Source organism: Colobus angolensis, unplaced genomic scaffold (assembly GCF_000951035.1).
Source record: "Colobus angolensis palliatus isolate OR3802 unplaced genomic scaffold, Cang.pa_1.0 Scaffold353, whole genome shotgun sequence".
NCBI classification, from domain to species: Eukaryota; Metazoa; Chordata; class Mammalia; order Primates; family Cercopithecidae; genus Colobus; species Colobus angolensis.
In genome coordinates this window covers 1,144,474-1,160,379 of record NW_012116855.1, presented here as the reverse complement: position 1 = coordinate 1,160,379, position 15,906 = coordinate 1,144,474, and the positions used below count along the sequence as shown (strand labels likewise).

The 15,906-nt window shown below is 34.6% G+C and overlaps 1 protein-coding gene across 2 annotated transcripts in view; it reads right to left on the bottom strand.

The window, feature by feature from the left end:
- The window catches only part of CBLB (Cbl proto-oncogene B, E3 ubiquitin protein ligase), a 216,023-nt gene that overhangs the window by 60,636 nt on the left and 139,481 nt on the right, over positions 1–15,906 (bottom strand). For both annotated transcript variants that reach the window (XM_011952954.1, XM_011952953.1), the window contains exon 10: positions 4,199–4,402. In XM_011952954.1, the coding sequence (XP_011808344.1) occupies positions 4,199–4,402 (204 nt within the window). The remainder of the gene's footprint in view (positions 1–4,198; positions 4,403–15,906) is intronic.

Sequence of the window (15,906 nt, the reverse complement as noted above, 5' to 3'; positions counted from 1 at the left end):
AAAAAAAAAAAAATTAGCCAGGCGTGGTGGCAGGCATCTGCAATCCCAGCTACTCGGGAGGCTGAGACAGAAGAATCACTTGAACCAGACAGGCAGAGGTAGCAGTGAACCAAGACAGTGCCACTGCACTCCAGCCTGGGCAACAAAGTGAGACTCCAGCTCTAAATTAATTAACTAGTTAATTAAAAAATAAATGAATGAGTCAATGAATGAAAATGCATGAATGAACGAAGAATGATTTAAAAAATGGAGGGAGAACATATACGTAGAAGAACTACGGTGTCAAGATGACCATGTAACATTTGTTTATAACCACTCCTGTAAGGAAAAAGTAGAGAAAATCTATTAGTTTGATGTTCGGTGTATATACATATTAGTATTCAGGTTGGAACAAAGTTTAAAACATGCGTAAGATTAGGTTATTGCCCTAAAGGAACACGTGTGCAGGTGTGTGCATTTATTAGTTCACTTAGTAAATAGTAATTGAGTGCATTTAGGTGCCTGGGAACACAAACACAAGGCATTGTCCCTGGCCTTAAGTGTTAATAATCTAATAGAAAAGATAGTCCTTTAAATAACAATTTAGTATAGCTCCTGATATAGAAGTATATATAAAACACTATAAGAACATAACATCATAGCAATATTTTCCAAATTATTCAGAAAGAATTATGCTTGTATCTACATAAAAATTTAGGTTTTATTGAAAATTAAGTGGTACACATTTATGAAATGCTATAAAAGTCACAATCAGTTTAATTGACTAGAGGCAGATGAGTAGACATAAAGATATTTAATTGAAATATAGCTCTTTAACTTAAAAACAAATAATTACAAGTGATATACATTTCTAAACTATATAACTGCCACAGGAAAGTATAACAAGATTGTAGTGAAGTAAAGCTTTATTAAACGACACTGCTGACTGCCAAATAAGTTACTGAAGTATGACTTCTAGGACAGTAAGGATTCAGATCATCATTCTACTCTTTATGGGGTAAAAAACAGAAAGGATCAATGTAAAAATCTCTCAGCTTCCTTGACAGAAAGCTCACCAGTGTGCCAGAAAGCTCACAATGAAATATGAATGGTCTTGGGAGTGGGTGATAAGATCAAGGAGAAACACTAGAGCCACCTTGGAACATTCTGCTTCTCATGTTATGTTCCCAGCATTTCCTTTCTACTGTTAGTGCCACTACTGAAAAGAGGCTCAAGCTTCAACTTAATTCAATGGAAAGCAGGTTGAGACTGCAACTTTTCCCAAATTCACATAGGGCAAATATTGTTTTCTCCCAAGGAGTAAAGTATACAAAATTCTTTTAAAAATTTCTCTTAAAGCCTAGACCCACCCTCTGACATGGATCATTGAAGATGAAAACCCATTTAGTAAAGAAAATTGAAATGTCTTCACATCTAAAAAAAAAGCACTGCTACCTGGGGCACTTGAACTACTTGAGCTGTTGTATCTCAAATACTTTTCTGTCATTCTCCATTATGCATCCATTCAATAAGCATTCTTTAAATGTTTACTATGTCCTAGACCTGGGAATGCAAACTTTTTCTTAAAGGGCCAGGTAGTGAATATTTTAGGACAAGATGTAAAATCAAGAACATTCTGTAGGTACTTAATATAGTAATTTAAATATATACCATTTAAAATGTAAAATTATTTTTAGCTTTCAGTAAAAAGGGTCACAAATCAATAAAACCAGCATTAATAACACATGTCATTCTCTCAACAATTTAGGGAGGTATTATTCTTCTCATTTTTCAGAAGAGGAAATCAGGCTCAGACTAGTCATGTGATTTGTTTGTATTTGTACATTGTAAAGCCTGTATTCACACTTACGTCTTCTGGGGAACAGTACATTAATATCACCAATGCCCCATATGTAGCTCTCTCACATGCATAGTGATGAAATGATTTCTACTAACGCAGATTACGGAGTATGTCCTAGACTATGTATTACATAGTATTATTAATTAACATTGGTAATAATATAGTAAGCATTTATGACTTTGGTGACCTGACGTTCTTCTAGGTTCTTAGGTCTTTGATCCCAACTGATCATCACAACACCCAATAGAGAAGCGACTATTATTTTTCTGTTTTACAAAGGGGTAAACTGAGGAAGAAAGAGGTCATACAACTTGCCTGGCATCCCATTACTACTCTGTAGCAGAACTGGTGCTTTATTTCATGTCTTCCTTAAGTTAACTTTGTTTTGAGATTCAAGTCTCAAGTCTGTTTCAATTTGATATTATTTTTCTTGTTCATCCTTTAGGATTTCTGAGGAATAACTACTTTCTTTCTTCCATTTCTTAGGTCAAAAAAAAAATCCCATAATTCAAACTATTAATAAAAACTATACGTTTCAGGAGTAAAGAGTGAACTCATGTGTAGTTTCTCTGAGGGTTAAATTATAAAATTTATGAAAAACCAATAAGATAAATAATAAAAATCATTCCAGAAAAAAGCAGAATTTGAGAGTAGCCATGTTGGTGATGTTAACATATCTCCCTATGTAAAAATTTGTATGTAAAAATATCCTAAGGGAATGTATTTGGTCAGCAGGGAACACTGGGAGGGAGAAAATGCAGGAGTTTCCCAAGAGGAAAACTCGGACACAGTTCTAAAAATGAAGTAACCCAAAGGAATGCCTTGTCGAAATTCCAGTACCAAGCATTTCCTTACTACAGAGATAGATGAATACAGTGAATACAATCTGATGCCATTACACATTATCATCACTGCATCTAGTGACAGTGGCAAATAGGTTTCATGCTACCTGCCAAAACCTAATGAACTATAGTGGAAGATCTTCAGGGCTGTGTTGAAAAGGTTCTGTAGGCCAAGTCTGAACTCAGTGGTGATAAGTATCATGACTGATTAGCCATGTCTGCCCAAGTCAGGAGGAAGGATGGCACCATATATGCAAGACCTTTCACACCACTCAATCCCATTTCTCTGCTTTTGAGAGCAAAAAATTTGTGAAAGTAATTGGGATTTCATGTATCTTCCTGTACAGGGAATAGCCTGATATCCAAGAGTCTACCTCCCTTGACCACTGTATTTCTGGTGTGCAAATTAATCAGTTGGCATTCTGGTTCATTGACTAGTCTGTTGTGTACCTGGTTATATAAACTTAAACTGGGCAGTAACATCCATTCTCAGTGAACTGACAAGGTCAATTTTTCTGAGTCAACAGCACTGATGAGCAAACTCAGACTCTGGTAAATTCACAAAAGTAAATCTTATGTGACCTCTTAGAAGCCAAACAGTGAGACAGCCTTCCCATGAAGAAAAAACTCAATCAGACACTTCTTCTAGAATTGAACAAAGAATATTTTAATCAAATTCAGTTTCACAATTTCCAAATTTAATAATTCCCCTGCTTAAATTTTTTCTTCACAGATTTGCTACTGCCAGTGTTAGATGATGTTTAATTCTATACAGACACTCTCATCACCTCTGATTATGATGTTTAAAACCAATGAGAGTACCTTGAGTATAATCGAGTTCTCTCTCAATCTATGATTATATCAGCCTGTCAACATTATAGTTGTGCCCTGCACAACGACATTTTGGTAATGGACCACATATACCATGGTGATCCTGTAAGATATTGTAACATTAAAATGAAGCCGAAAAATTCCTGTTGCCTGGTGGGTGACATCATAGCCATCTTAATGTCGTAGCACAAAGCATTACTCACGCGTTTGTGTGATGCTGGTGTAAACAAACCTATTCTGCAGCCAGCTGCATACAAGTATAGCACATATACTTATGCACAGCACATAATATGTGACAATGATAATAAATGACTATGTTACTGGTTTATGTACTTACAATATTATACTTTTTATCATTATTTTAGAGTATACTCCTACTAATGAAAAAATGTTAACTGTAACATGGTCTCAGGTTCTTCAGGAAGTATTCTAGAAGAAGGTATTGTTATCATAGGAGATTACAGCTCCACGTGTGTTACTGATTCTGAAGACCTTCCAGCAGGACAAGATGTGGAGGTACAAGACAGTGACATTGATGATCCTGACCCTGTATAGGCCTAGCCTAGTATGTGTGTGTGCTTCTTTTGTAAACTCAAATACACTCAGTCATACTCCATTTATGACAGCATCATTTCTTTTTCATATGGTCACACCACCCTAACTAAACCCATGTTTCTAGTTTTACCTTTCGGACGTTCGCCAACCGATTCATCATCAAGGACTCCTCTCGATCATCATCGTCGTCCAAGTCGAGCATCGGCATGCCAAAGGGGTCAATGATGCTGCAACACCTGGAGCCTTCATCTCTTGGATCAAAGGGGTCCACGATTATGGGCTCAGTTCCTTTTATTTCACAACGACAGAAAGGGCAGCCCTGACCATCCGACTCCTAAACAAACAGAAAATGCATGGTTTCAAAATAAACAGTACTGAGAAACGCTAATGTTCTACAACTATAAAAATCATCCCCCTAAAAAAAGTTTATGGGGTAGGAGGTGGGGGAAGATTTGTCTTGAAGAGGTAGTGTGTGTAGAACAGGGAGTCAACAAAATATATATTAAATGGTATCTTCAGTTTCCCAAGAAAAAAAAAATTTTTAAGTTCAATTTTCCCAAGAAAAGAAACCTCTTTATTTTCCTGAATGTTCACTTATTATTCTAATGTATCAAGGCATTAGAGTCCTGAAGAAAACTGGAAATTGAATCATGTCTCTCCTTATGAAAAGACAGCAATACTAACTAAACATTCCATTAAAAAGTACATTTTGGTAAAAATTCATAATACAGCAGTAGTATCGGTGAGAAAAATACAATACCTGTGCATCTAACTGTGGCTGAATATTTGTTTTAACTGCCTGTGTATTTTAAAATCTATACACAATTAGGAAAAATGAAAATGTGTACATTTATAATCAAAAGCCATCATCTGTCCTGAAAGCCTCTCATCCTGACACACAACTCATTTGGAATATACAGTTCTCTGTGAGAGACTAAGTTTTGCCCCTTATCTTGCTTTTAAACAATATGATACAAAAAGATTTGTGCAAATACTTTTGGGCTGGAAAAGTATTTACTGGTCATTATTGGACATTTTGCTCAAAGTTTCCTACATTCATTTCTCAAAACTAACTACATTAAAAATTCACAATTTGCAGGGAAATAAAAAGACTGTTTTCTTTCCGTACAGACAACATTGCTTTCTAGAGATAAGATGGTATATGATATTCTCCACCCTATTTTTGGTTTTGCATTATACTCTGACTTTAGCAATGTGTTATTTAAACGTAGTAAAAATCACAAAATTACTTTAAGGGAGAAACAGGATGAAATAGCACCATTTTAGTGGCAAGACAAGGGATGCAGAGAGCTGATGTCTTTAAAGAAACTGTTCCACAATTAATTCAGGACTGTCCTGTCCACTGAGTTTAATAGGAAATTAGTGATCTACCTGCCCAACAGTGATGTTTGGATCAAGGATGGAATAACTCTCACTCTCTTCTCATTGAACAACTACCTCGCATCTACTTTGTGGCAGATCTTGTGATAGTTTATTCTTTCTGAACTTCATTCAGCTCAACAAATTGAACACCTCCTTTGCCAAACAATGTGTCAAAAAACAAAAAACACTGAGCTTGCTTAAGAAAAATAAATTGCAACATTCCCTTATTCATCTGCTTGTACATAATTTGGAAAATAAACTTGGAATGGTAAAATAGTTGAACTAAGGTGGTATAAAGAAATACAGATATATAAATACAGAATCCTTCAAGTTTTCCCACCAAACATGTTCATGTCCAGCAGGCTTCAAAATACATTAAATATTATTTGCTCCATCATTTTACAGATAATAAAACCAAGATTTAGTTCTTCTATTTTTGATAACCTCTTTGCAATGATATTTTCTAACACAGGAGTAAATAAGAAAAAACAAAATCTTTCTCTTACAAAAAGAATATTAAATTTGAAGTCATATTCAATATACATTACCATCCAGGCAAAACTTCCCTTGTTATAAAAGTCAAAAGGGATCCATATTAGGTACCTATAGTGGAATACTTTTACAGATTTACATAAGACAATTTCAAAAAGCTAGTTTTATTTAACAGCAAGCTGTGCCAGTCTGGGCAACAAAGCAAGACCTTGTCTCCACAAAAAATAAATGTTTAAAAAATTAGCCAGGTGTTGTGGTACACACCTGAAGTCCCAGCTGGTCGGGAGGCTGAGCTGGGGGCTTCGCTTGAGACCAGGAGTTTGAGGCTGCAGTGAGCTACGATAGCATGCCTGCCCTCAGCCTGGGTATCAGGGTAAGACCCTGTGCCAAAAAAAGAAAAAAAAAGAAAGCAAGATCTGAAGATCTGATGGTCCCTCTGTCTTTAACCCATGAAGAACAGAAAGCAGTACTTTGAGACCTACGTAGTCGCTTAATTTACTCATACATTTAAAAAAATTATTGTAGAAAATCTCAGATACACATAAAATTTGAGGGAAAACTATAATAAATTTCTAAGTACCTATCACTCGACTTCAACAATTATCAATTCATCCCCAATCCAGTTTTATCTGTATGTTCTCGTTTCTTCCACTCTTAGATCATTTTGAAGTACCTCCTACACATTATATAAATTCATCGGTAAATATTTTAGTATCAAAACTAAAAACCAAGAACCTTTTAAAGACCTAATTCCAGTACAATTATCATAACTAAAAATTATTCCACCCAATCAAAATCATGAAAGTCACATTATTTTTTAGTACAGTGCATAGAATGTGCAAGCCACACTATTAGGCTATGTAAGTTTCTCTTTGAACCTCCAGGGTCAACTCACATATTGCTCTGGTTAAGGATGATTTCCAGTTTATGTGATCTATTTCCTCATAAGAGGTAACTGAAAATACTGAGTTTTGAAGGGGGAGGAGGTGAAAGGCAATAATTGTGTCTTTATAACACAAGAAAAAACAGAGAACTGTTCATCTAAAACTGAATTTAGATTTTTCTCTATGCTACTTGAAAGTTTAATGTTATACAAATTACCAATGTGTGTTAAGAGTACCTATTATAAGAGTAGATATCACAAAATACATCTTCTCTTCAGTTTTGTTGTTGAGAGTGTACATTACTCATCAGATCAACAAACAGCTGCAACGAACACTAATTTTGGTTTGCAAGCACAGATCACACTGAATGTGTCTCTAATGGACTTACTCTAATATGACTTCATCACACTTTATAAATAGACTACTGTCACATGCAAATTATATCTAACGACAAAGTCTCAAATGCTACTTTAGTTACTCTGCCCTAGTTTCTGTCAGATGGTTGATTAAATACACATGAAAAATGTCTTCAATACAATAATTAAAATAATGTTTCTGTCAATGTATACTTAATGCAATATCAAATAATACGTGTTAATGGAAAAGAAAGACCAATAAATAACTCATTTTCTAGTTCCCACCATTCCGTGAATGTTAAGAGGAAGTACTGAGGACTCCGTCTATTTTAAATGACTCAGTAGGTTTCACTTCCTCAAAAAAGAAATACTTCTAAACCAAAGGATACATAAGTTATCAGTGAATACAATACACAGCTGAAACTAGATTCTGTCATTTCTCATAATATAGTAAAATAATTCAGACTCACATCTCAACCATTAATACTGTAAGTCAGTGACATTACTTAAAAATGTAACTTTAGGTAAACTCAGATAAAAAACAATGACAAACAAATAGAAAAAAATTTTAAATCTTCATAATACTCCATTCTCCACAAATACTCTATGTAAAAACCCAAATGAATATTAATGAATATTGTTAGTACCATCTCATCATCATCATGTATCAATCACCTTCCATACTCTGTTTAAATATTGCTAAGATAGACATACTATATCTTAAGTATCTTCTTTTAAATGTTTTTCAAGATAGCATTATATATAGTATAATTTATTTGCTTTCAGTCTGATTATTAGAGGCATACTTTGACTTAAGGTCAATCACTTTATGCCTTCCCACATATATAACATACACCAAGGGCTGTAGGGTATATACATAGGGCCTCCTAAGTCTCATTTTGGAGTGCATTTTATATTTTTACTGTATGTGTATGCATATGCATGTGTGCATTTTTTCCTTTATCAATAACTTCTAATTTATATTACCTTGCTGTATTTCATGTAGCTATGAGGTTGTCACAGATCTTTTTTTAAACACAGCAATTATAACTGGAAAAATTATATGTATATAAATGCACTGAGAATAGGTTGGATCATACCAAGAATTTTCAAAGCACAGTATCTCCCACAGAAACTCAGTAACTCCTGGCTGAAAGAACGAATGAAAGAATAAAGAAGGATAGTTAATAGTAATCTTAGACAAAATGCCCCAGAGTGGGAGAGATCTTTGGTTCTGGTTTATCTTATGATGGACAAGGGAAAAAGACATTGGTGAATCTAGACTCTTCTAGCTCTGATTTGGGAGGCCCATAAAAGCCTGCATAGTGAATCAGAAAAGGAGCACAGACATTCGGAATTAGTTCTACTTTCTCCAATTACAGCTGTGTGACCCCGGGCAATTCACTGCATCTTATATACAGGGTACAATGAGATAATGCACATTTAGAGACACCATAAAGTGAGATAAATTATTTTAAAGCTTTATAAAGTGCTATAAAAATTCCAGTTGGCATAATTAGTATAAAAATAGTCTCAAGAATAAATAAGAAAACTAAGGAAACATATCTTAACATTTGAAAAAACTCATACCTCTATACGAATTCCATTTTGTAATGAAATGAATACAACTTAAAACCTGCAGAATTATCAGTGTGCATACATTAATCATAATTGGAAATATGAGATATCTCCTAAGTACTTTATTAGAAACAGTAGTAACTAGAATTCGAGGCACTGTTGTAAGCACTCTCTAAATATGAATTCATTTAATCCTATAAGGTAGGGACAATTGTTGTTCCCCTGTTTACCAACAAGAAAAATGGGTGTACTGGTTTGATGAAGGTCACATACAAGCAATACTAAGTAGGAAATCACAACAAGGGGGTCTATTTCAAGAGTCTAATCATTTCAACACTACACTATAGGGTCAGCATGTAGTGGTTTTTCAATCTCAGATTCATAGCCAAGGTTAAAATAAAGGTGAAAAACAGCCAGTTGCTACTACTGATCATTCACAAATGTAAAAAATTTAAAACTATTTTGCTTAAATTGCAAATTTCAAAATTAAAAAAAACCTACTAAAATCAATGAATATTCTGTTGGCTCTAATTGAAAAGTTTCAGCTCTTTAACAGGAAGACGTAAAATGTATCTGAATAATTATACCATTTCTGAGGATACGTTTTTACATAGTAAAAGCTTTTTGTTTTAAACATTTGTTGCTTGAATCCAATTTAAAATTTGAATGCATGAAGTTGGTCTAGAATGAGCTGGTCATTTAGAATGAGTCTACATTCTAAACACTTTTTAAAAATGGTGTCAACTTTAACAACATCTACAAAAGATCCATGCTGGAGTCAACTGAAAATGTTTCCAAAGTGCCAGTATCTGTTACTGTCCACACACTTTACAACAGAGTGAGCATCCATCTAATTTAGTCATTAGACTTAAGAATCAAGTACTTATTCTGCTAGATTTTATCACATCCATCATTTCCTTTGCTTTTCTAGTGTATCACTCTAGTTCATAATGTTACTATAATGTATTTGGACAACTCTCACAGCTTCTTTATTACTCCATCACATTTACACGAAAGATACAACGGGTGGTTAAAGACAAAAGTGCCAATTTAAAACATTCGTAAAGGCAAGTATTATTTTCTATTTGTAGAACCTAAGTTACAAAATTTCACTGAGGCTAGAAATTTGAAGACCGTTGAAGACCAGTTGCCTTTGAAGGAAGATAGAGTAAAAGATTTATTTTATTTTTCTTATTTTTTTTTTATCTTTTGAGACAGAATCTTGCTCTGTTACCTAGGCTGGGGTGCAGTGCCGTGATCTCAGCTCAATGAAACCTCTGCCTCTAAGGTTCAAGTCATTCACCTGTGCCTCAGCCTCCCAAGCTGCTGGGATTACAGGCTCCTGCCACTACACCCAGTTATTTGGTATTTTTAATAGAAACAGGGTTTGCCATGTTGGCTAGGCTGGTCTTAAACTGCTGACCTCATGTGATCCACCCATCTAGGCTTCCCAAAGTGCTGAGATTACAGGTGTGAGCAAGCATGCCTGGCCAAAGATTATTTCTTATTGCCTTAAAAGTGATCATTTGAGTTTGTTTCTCACCTCTCTCAGAAAACTATATAATTTTTCCCAACAACACTCTCTACATATGGAACATCTAGAAATCTCCTTAATCATATTCCACATTAAAATCAGAGTTTACTGATTTTTTGGTGAATTACTATTTTGAATACTCTGGTATCTTTCTTTTAAATTATCTCAAGCAATATACAGGAAGAATAACCACAGGAAAACTAATTTTACATTTAATTGAAGTCCTTGGCAGTAATTCAAAACATAGCTGCATATCCAACTGACAAAGATATCCACTTTTTATTTTTGAAGGAAGATATAAAGAACACAGTTTGGAGTTTGTTCCATTCAGGAGCTCAAAAGCCATTTTCCTTTTTTTTTTTTCATTATACTTTAAAAGTTCTGGGATACATGTGCACAACATGCAGGTTTGTTACACAGGCATACACGTGCCATGGTGGTTAGCTGCACCCATCAACCCATCACACATTAGGTATTTCTCCTAATGCTATCCCTCCCCTTGCCCCGCAGCCCCTGACAGACCCTGGTGTGTGATGTTCCCCTCCCTGGCTCCACGTGTTCTCACTGTTCAACTCCCACTTATGAGTGAGAACACACGGTGTTTGCTTTTCTGTTCTTGTGTTAGTTTGCTGAGAATGATGGTTTCCAGCTTCATCCATGTCCCTGCAAAGGACATGAACTCATCCTTTTTTATGGTTGCATAGTACTCCATGGTGTATATGTGCCACATTTTCTTTATCCAGTCTATCACTGATGGACATTTGGGTTGATTCCAAGTCTTTGATATTGTGAATAGTGCTGCAATAAACATACATGTGCATGTTTCTTTATGGTAGAATGATTTATAATCCTTTGAGTACATACCCAGTAATGGGATTGCTGGATCAAATGGTATTTCTGACTCTAGATCCTTGAGGAATCGCCATACCATCTTCCACAATGGTTGAACTAATTTACACTCCCACCAACAGTGTAAAAGCATTCCTATTTCTCCACATGCTCTAAAGCATCTGCTGTTTCCTGACTTTTTAATGATCGCCATTCTAAATGGTGTGAGATGGTATCTCATTGTGGTTTTGATTTGCATTTCTCTAATGACAAGTGATGATGGGCTTTTTTTTTCATGTTTGTTGGTTGCATAAATTTTATGTCTTCTTTTGAGAAGTGTCTGTTCATATCCTTCGTCCATTTTTTGATGGATTTTTTTTTCTTATAAATGTGTTTAAGTTCCTTGTAGATTCTGGATATTAGCTCTTTGTCAGATGGATAGATTGCAAAAATTTTCTCCCATTCTGTAGGTTGTCTGTTCACTCTGATGATAGTTTCTTTTGCTGTACAGAACCTCTTTAGTTTAATTAGATCCCATTTGTCTATTTTGGCTTTTGTTGCCATTGCTTTTGGTGTTTTAGTCATGAAGTCTTTGCCCATGTCTATGTCCTGAATGGTATTGCCTACATTTTCTTCTAGGGTTTTTATGGTTTTAGGTCTTACATGCAAGTCTTTAATCCATCTTGAGTTAATTTTTGTATAAGGTGTAAGGAAGAGGTCCAGTTTCAGTTTTCTGCATATGGCTAGCCAGTTTTTCCAATACCATTTATTACATAGGGAATCCTTTCCGCATTGCTTATTGTTGTCAGGTTTATCAAAGATCAGATGGTTGTAGATGTGTGGCGTTATTTCTGAGGCATCTGTTCTGCTCCATTGGTCTATATATCTGTTCTGGTACCAGTACCATGCTGTTTTGGTTACTGTAGCCTTGTAGTATAGTTTGAAGTCAGGTAGCATGATGCCTCCAGCTTTTTTCTTTTTTCTTAGGATTGTTGTGGCTATACGAGCTTTTTTTTGGTTCCATATGCAATTTAAAGTAGTTTTTCTAAGTGTGTGAAGAGTCAATGGTAGTTTGATGAGGATAGCATTGAATCTATAAATTACTTTGGGCATTATGGCCATTTTCATGACATTGATTCTTCCTATCCATGAGCATGTAATGTTTGTCCATTTCTTTATGTCCTCTCTGTATATTTAGAAAACCCCATCGTCTCAGCCCAAAATCTCTTTAAGCTGATAAGCAGCTTCAGCAAAGTCTCAGGATATAAAATCTATCTGCAAAAATAACAAGCATTTCTATGCACCAATAATAGACAGAGAGTCAAATCACGACTGAACTCCCATTCACAACTGCTACAAAGAGAATAAAATACCTAGGAATACAACTTACAAGGGATGTGAAAGACCTCTTCAAGAACTACAAATCAAAAACCATTTTCTAGATTCCTGAAATAAGCACAGAATGAAAACAATTCCTTAACTTTTAACCTTACATGGTAATGCTGCAGAATCCCTGCCGCATAATATGCTGCCTCACAAAGGAAGATGGTCAAGGTTGAGAAGATTAACATTTTGTTAATATCCCATTAACACGTGGACGTGAAAGACAACTCTCCAAGTTTTATTACCAAGGGTAGCACAGAAATGTTGCACACAGAGTAATATTACTTCAAAGAATGTCTCTAGAAAGGTGATTATTCAACTTATTTAGTATTCTGTGCAAACTCTGCTTGCTTATACAATTTATTAAATAACACAGATGTTTCAGAAAGAGAAAAAAGCATCTGACAACTCTTCAGAGGCATGACTAATGGGCCATTATGACAGCAATTAAAGAGTAACCACTTGCAGCCTGTAACAACTGACACAGCTACTGTGCATTTCTTAAGTTTTCTGTTAATTACATAAAATTTAAGTCTCTAATGAATTTCAATTAAACCAAAGTTGGGCCTCAGATGGAAGGAAAAGTTGGTGAAGAATGACTTGCTAAAAATGCACACTGCTGAGCACAGTATGATTAATGGCCAGGGTTTAATATTTCCTATTGGATTCTAACTGATTTATCATAGCTTCCTGGCAGACACGCAGCCTTTAAAATCATTTTCATATCAGCATGCCCAACCAGCGTAGTAGAAAGTAACAAAAAATGTCTAGCAGCCATAATTAAATTTGAACGACAACAGGATACTCATTTCAAGTAATTATTAATACCATGCCCCTCAACAGAAATTTCAGGTTTAATTTTAACTTTAACTTCTTGAGGCTAAGGATTGTGTCTCAGAGTTCTTAGTTCAGAGCATAGTACAGAACATGGGATATTGCAGCTGCTCAAAGAATGTTTCCTAAATAAATAAATAAATGGAAAATGATAGTTGAAATAATCTTGGTTTGCTTCTACCAAACCAGTAAGAGGAAGAAGCAAAATAACAAATTCTTCCTGTGCACAGTTAAGCTTGCAAATTTAATCATATAAAACAAAAAGAGTGTCTTTAAAGTACCATTTTTGAATGAGGAAAAAATAGAAAAAGAGAGACATAAGTCATTTTAGTCTTAAGTCCAGAGACCTAATACCTTGAGAACATTTCTCTATATATCTACAAGCTTAGATACCACTTTTGGTAATATTTTGCGCAACTATGAAGTGTGCTATAATTTTGTTCTTCTTACTGATACATTTATCATCAATTAGGTTAAGTCAAGTGAGCAGCTAGGTGAGATTACAGATATGAGACCTTCAGCACATCTAATGTTTTACAACTGTGCTTTCACTAGATTAACTTTATAAGACTTTTATTTTTATTAAATACCAGAGGCATTTTGCAATAACATGTTTAAATGATCAACAAACGTTGCTGTTCATGCAATAATACAAAAGCTGCCAAAACAGATATGCCAGTTGGCAGGAAGCACTACTATGTGAAGACTATATCTAAATGTAAAAATATTTAGATTATCCAAAAGTAGAAATGTTCAAAAGTTGAAACTTCCTTTGACCAGTAAGATCCCACTGAGATACAGAGACTGTGAAACATCAACTTAGAATTATTGACCTAAGAACAATTTTCTTTAGGGGTAGAGAAAACACGAACCGGGGATTACTGTGGATATGTATTTTTTTGGGTCTTACAGTCTTACTGCTTCTGTGTTAGTGCTGGTAGTACTGCAAACAATAAAAGTAAAATAACATGGTTCAAAAATGGTTGGAAAAAATTACAAGGTAAAAAGTTAAGGAAATCACACAATAGCTAGTGAATGGAACAAAGGGAACTAAGCCTTAGAATTTCTAGGATTCGCTCTCAGATACTGAATATGATAAAAGGTCTTTGAAAAGATCATAAATACTTCTCAGAAAAGTATTGTAAGAGCTTGTCACAATCAATCTACAATACTGTCTTTTTATTTAATGTACTTATAGATTTCCTTTTCTTTTACATTACCTAGCATGCAATCTATAAGTATTTACTGAGTAATGACCAATGTGCAGATACAAGCTAGCAGAGTGAGATTCTAAAGTAGGTAAAGTAATCCACATTCTAGAAAGGAAATATATAAATATGGAAATATTTACAATATGAACATAATGAGGTAAGAGCTTACAGAGACATATACAAAAATGTATCAGGAGGATGCTTATTAATGATGAGCTGCTTTGTGTGAGGAGAATTCAAAAACAGTACTGAAAATAAAGGTTTGCATATTTTTCACTAATTTAAGTGCAAAATTCAATGATCAGATTAAGATAATAACATTAGTGTCTAGTAACATAAATGTTGTTATTTCAGCCTTCTGAATAGTTTTGAATTTGTCATTTTTGTTACTACTTTACTTAGTAAACTACTTTGTTATTACTGTCTCACATAACTTTAAACATTTTAGCTAAACACAATTTTCAGAACTTGACATTTATGTACTTCCTCACTTTCTAAAAGCAAAACTGAGAAGCAGCTCAGAGTGAAAAAGAGAAATAGTAAATGTTAACAACTTACCAACATTACTGAATATATCTTCATATAAGGTCATTAGGCCAATATAAAAAATCATGAAATAATTCAAGGAATTGATAAGCAACAAGCAAGAGGAACTACACCAATTTGGAGAATGCATAGTAACACACAGAAATGTTGTGGCGATGTAAAGGACACAGCATTAATAACACAGAATGACAACTGGGAAATATTCCTATCCCTTTTGCACATAATGGACCTATTGCAAACAGTTCACAAACCTAACAAATAAATACAGTTAAGTCCTCAATTAATAAGGTTAATCAGTTACTGGAAATTGAGACTTTAAGTGAAACAACTTACTGTATGATGAAATCTATTTTACCATAGGCTAATAGATAGAAACAAGAGTTAAGGTTCCTATAGTTTACAGTATGTCACTTTGCTCAAAGTTGCAGTTTCCAAGAATCTACTGACCATGTTTTAAGATAGGACTTACTGAAGGTAGTATTTATTTACTAGGAATAAATAAACTTTCTTTTAAGAAGTATAGAAAGTAAAATAAATAAAATATTTGTTGCTTTACATTCAGCCATACTTTTCCACTCACCCTGGGCTGCAAGATAAACAGGTGTGTTTTTTTTTTTAATTTTTTTTTTTTTAATAGAAATGGGGTCTCCCTATATTGTCCAGGCTGTTCTTGAATGCCTAGGCTTAGATGATCCTCCCACCTTAGCCCCACAAAGTGCTGAGATTACAGGCATGAGCCACTGAGCCCAGCTCAATTATTAATTGGCCTAATTTCCTTTTTCTTATTTTTTGGAGATGGAGTCTCACTC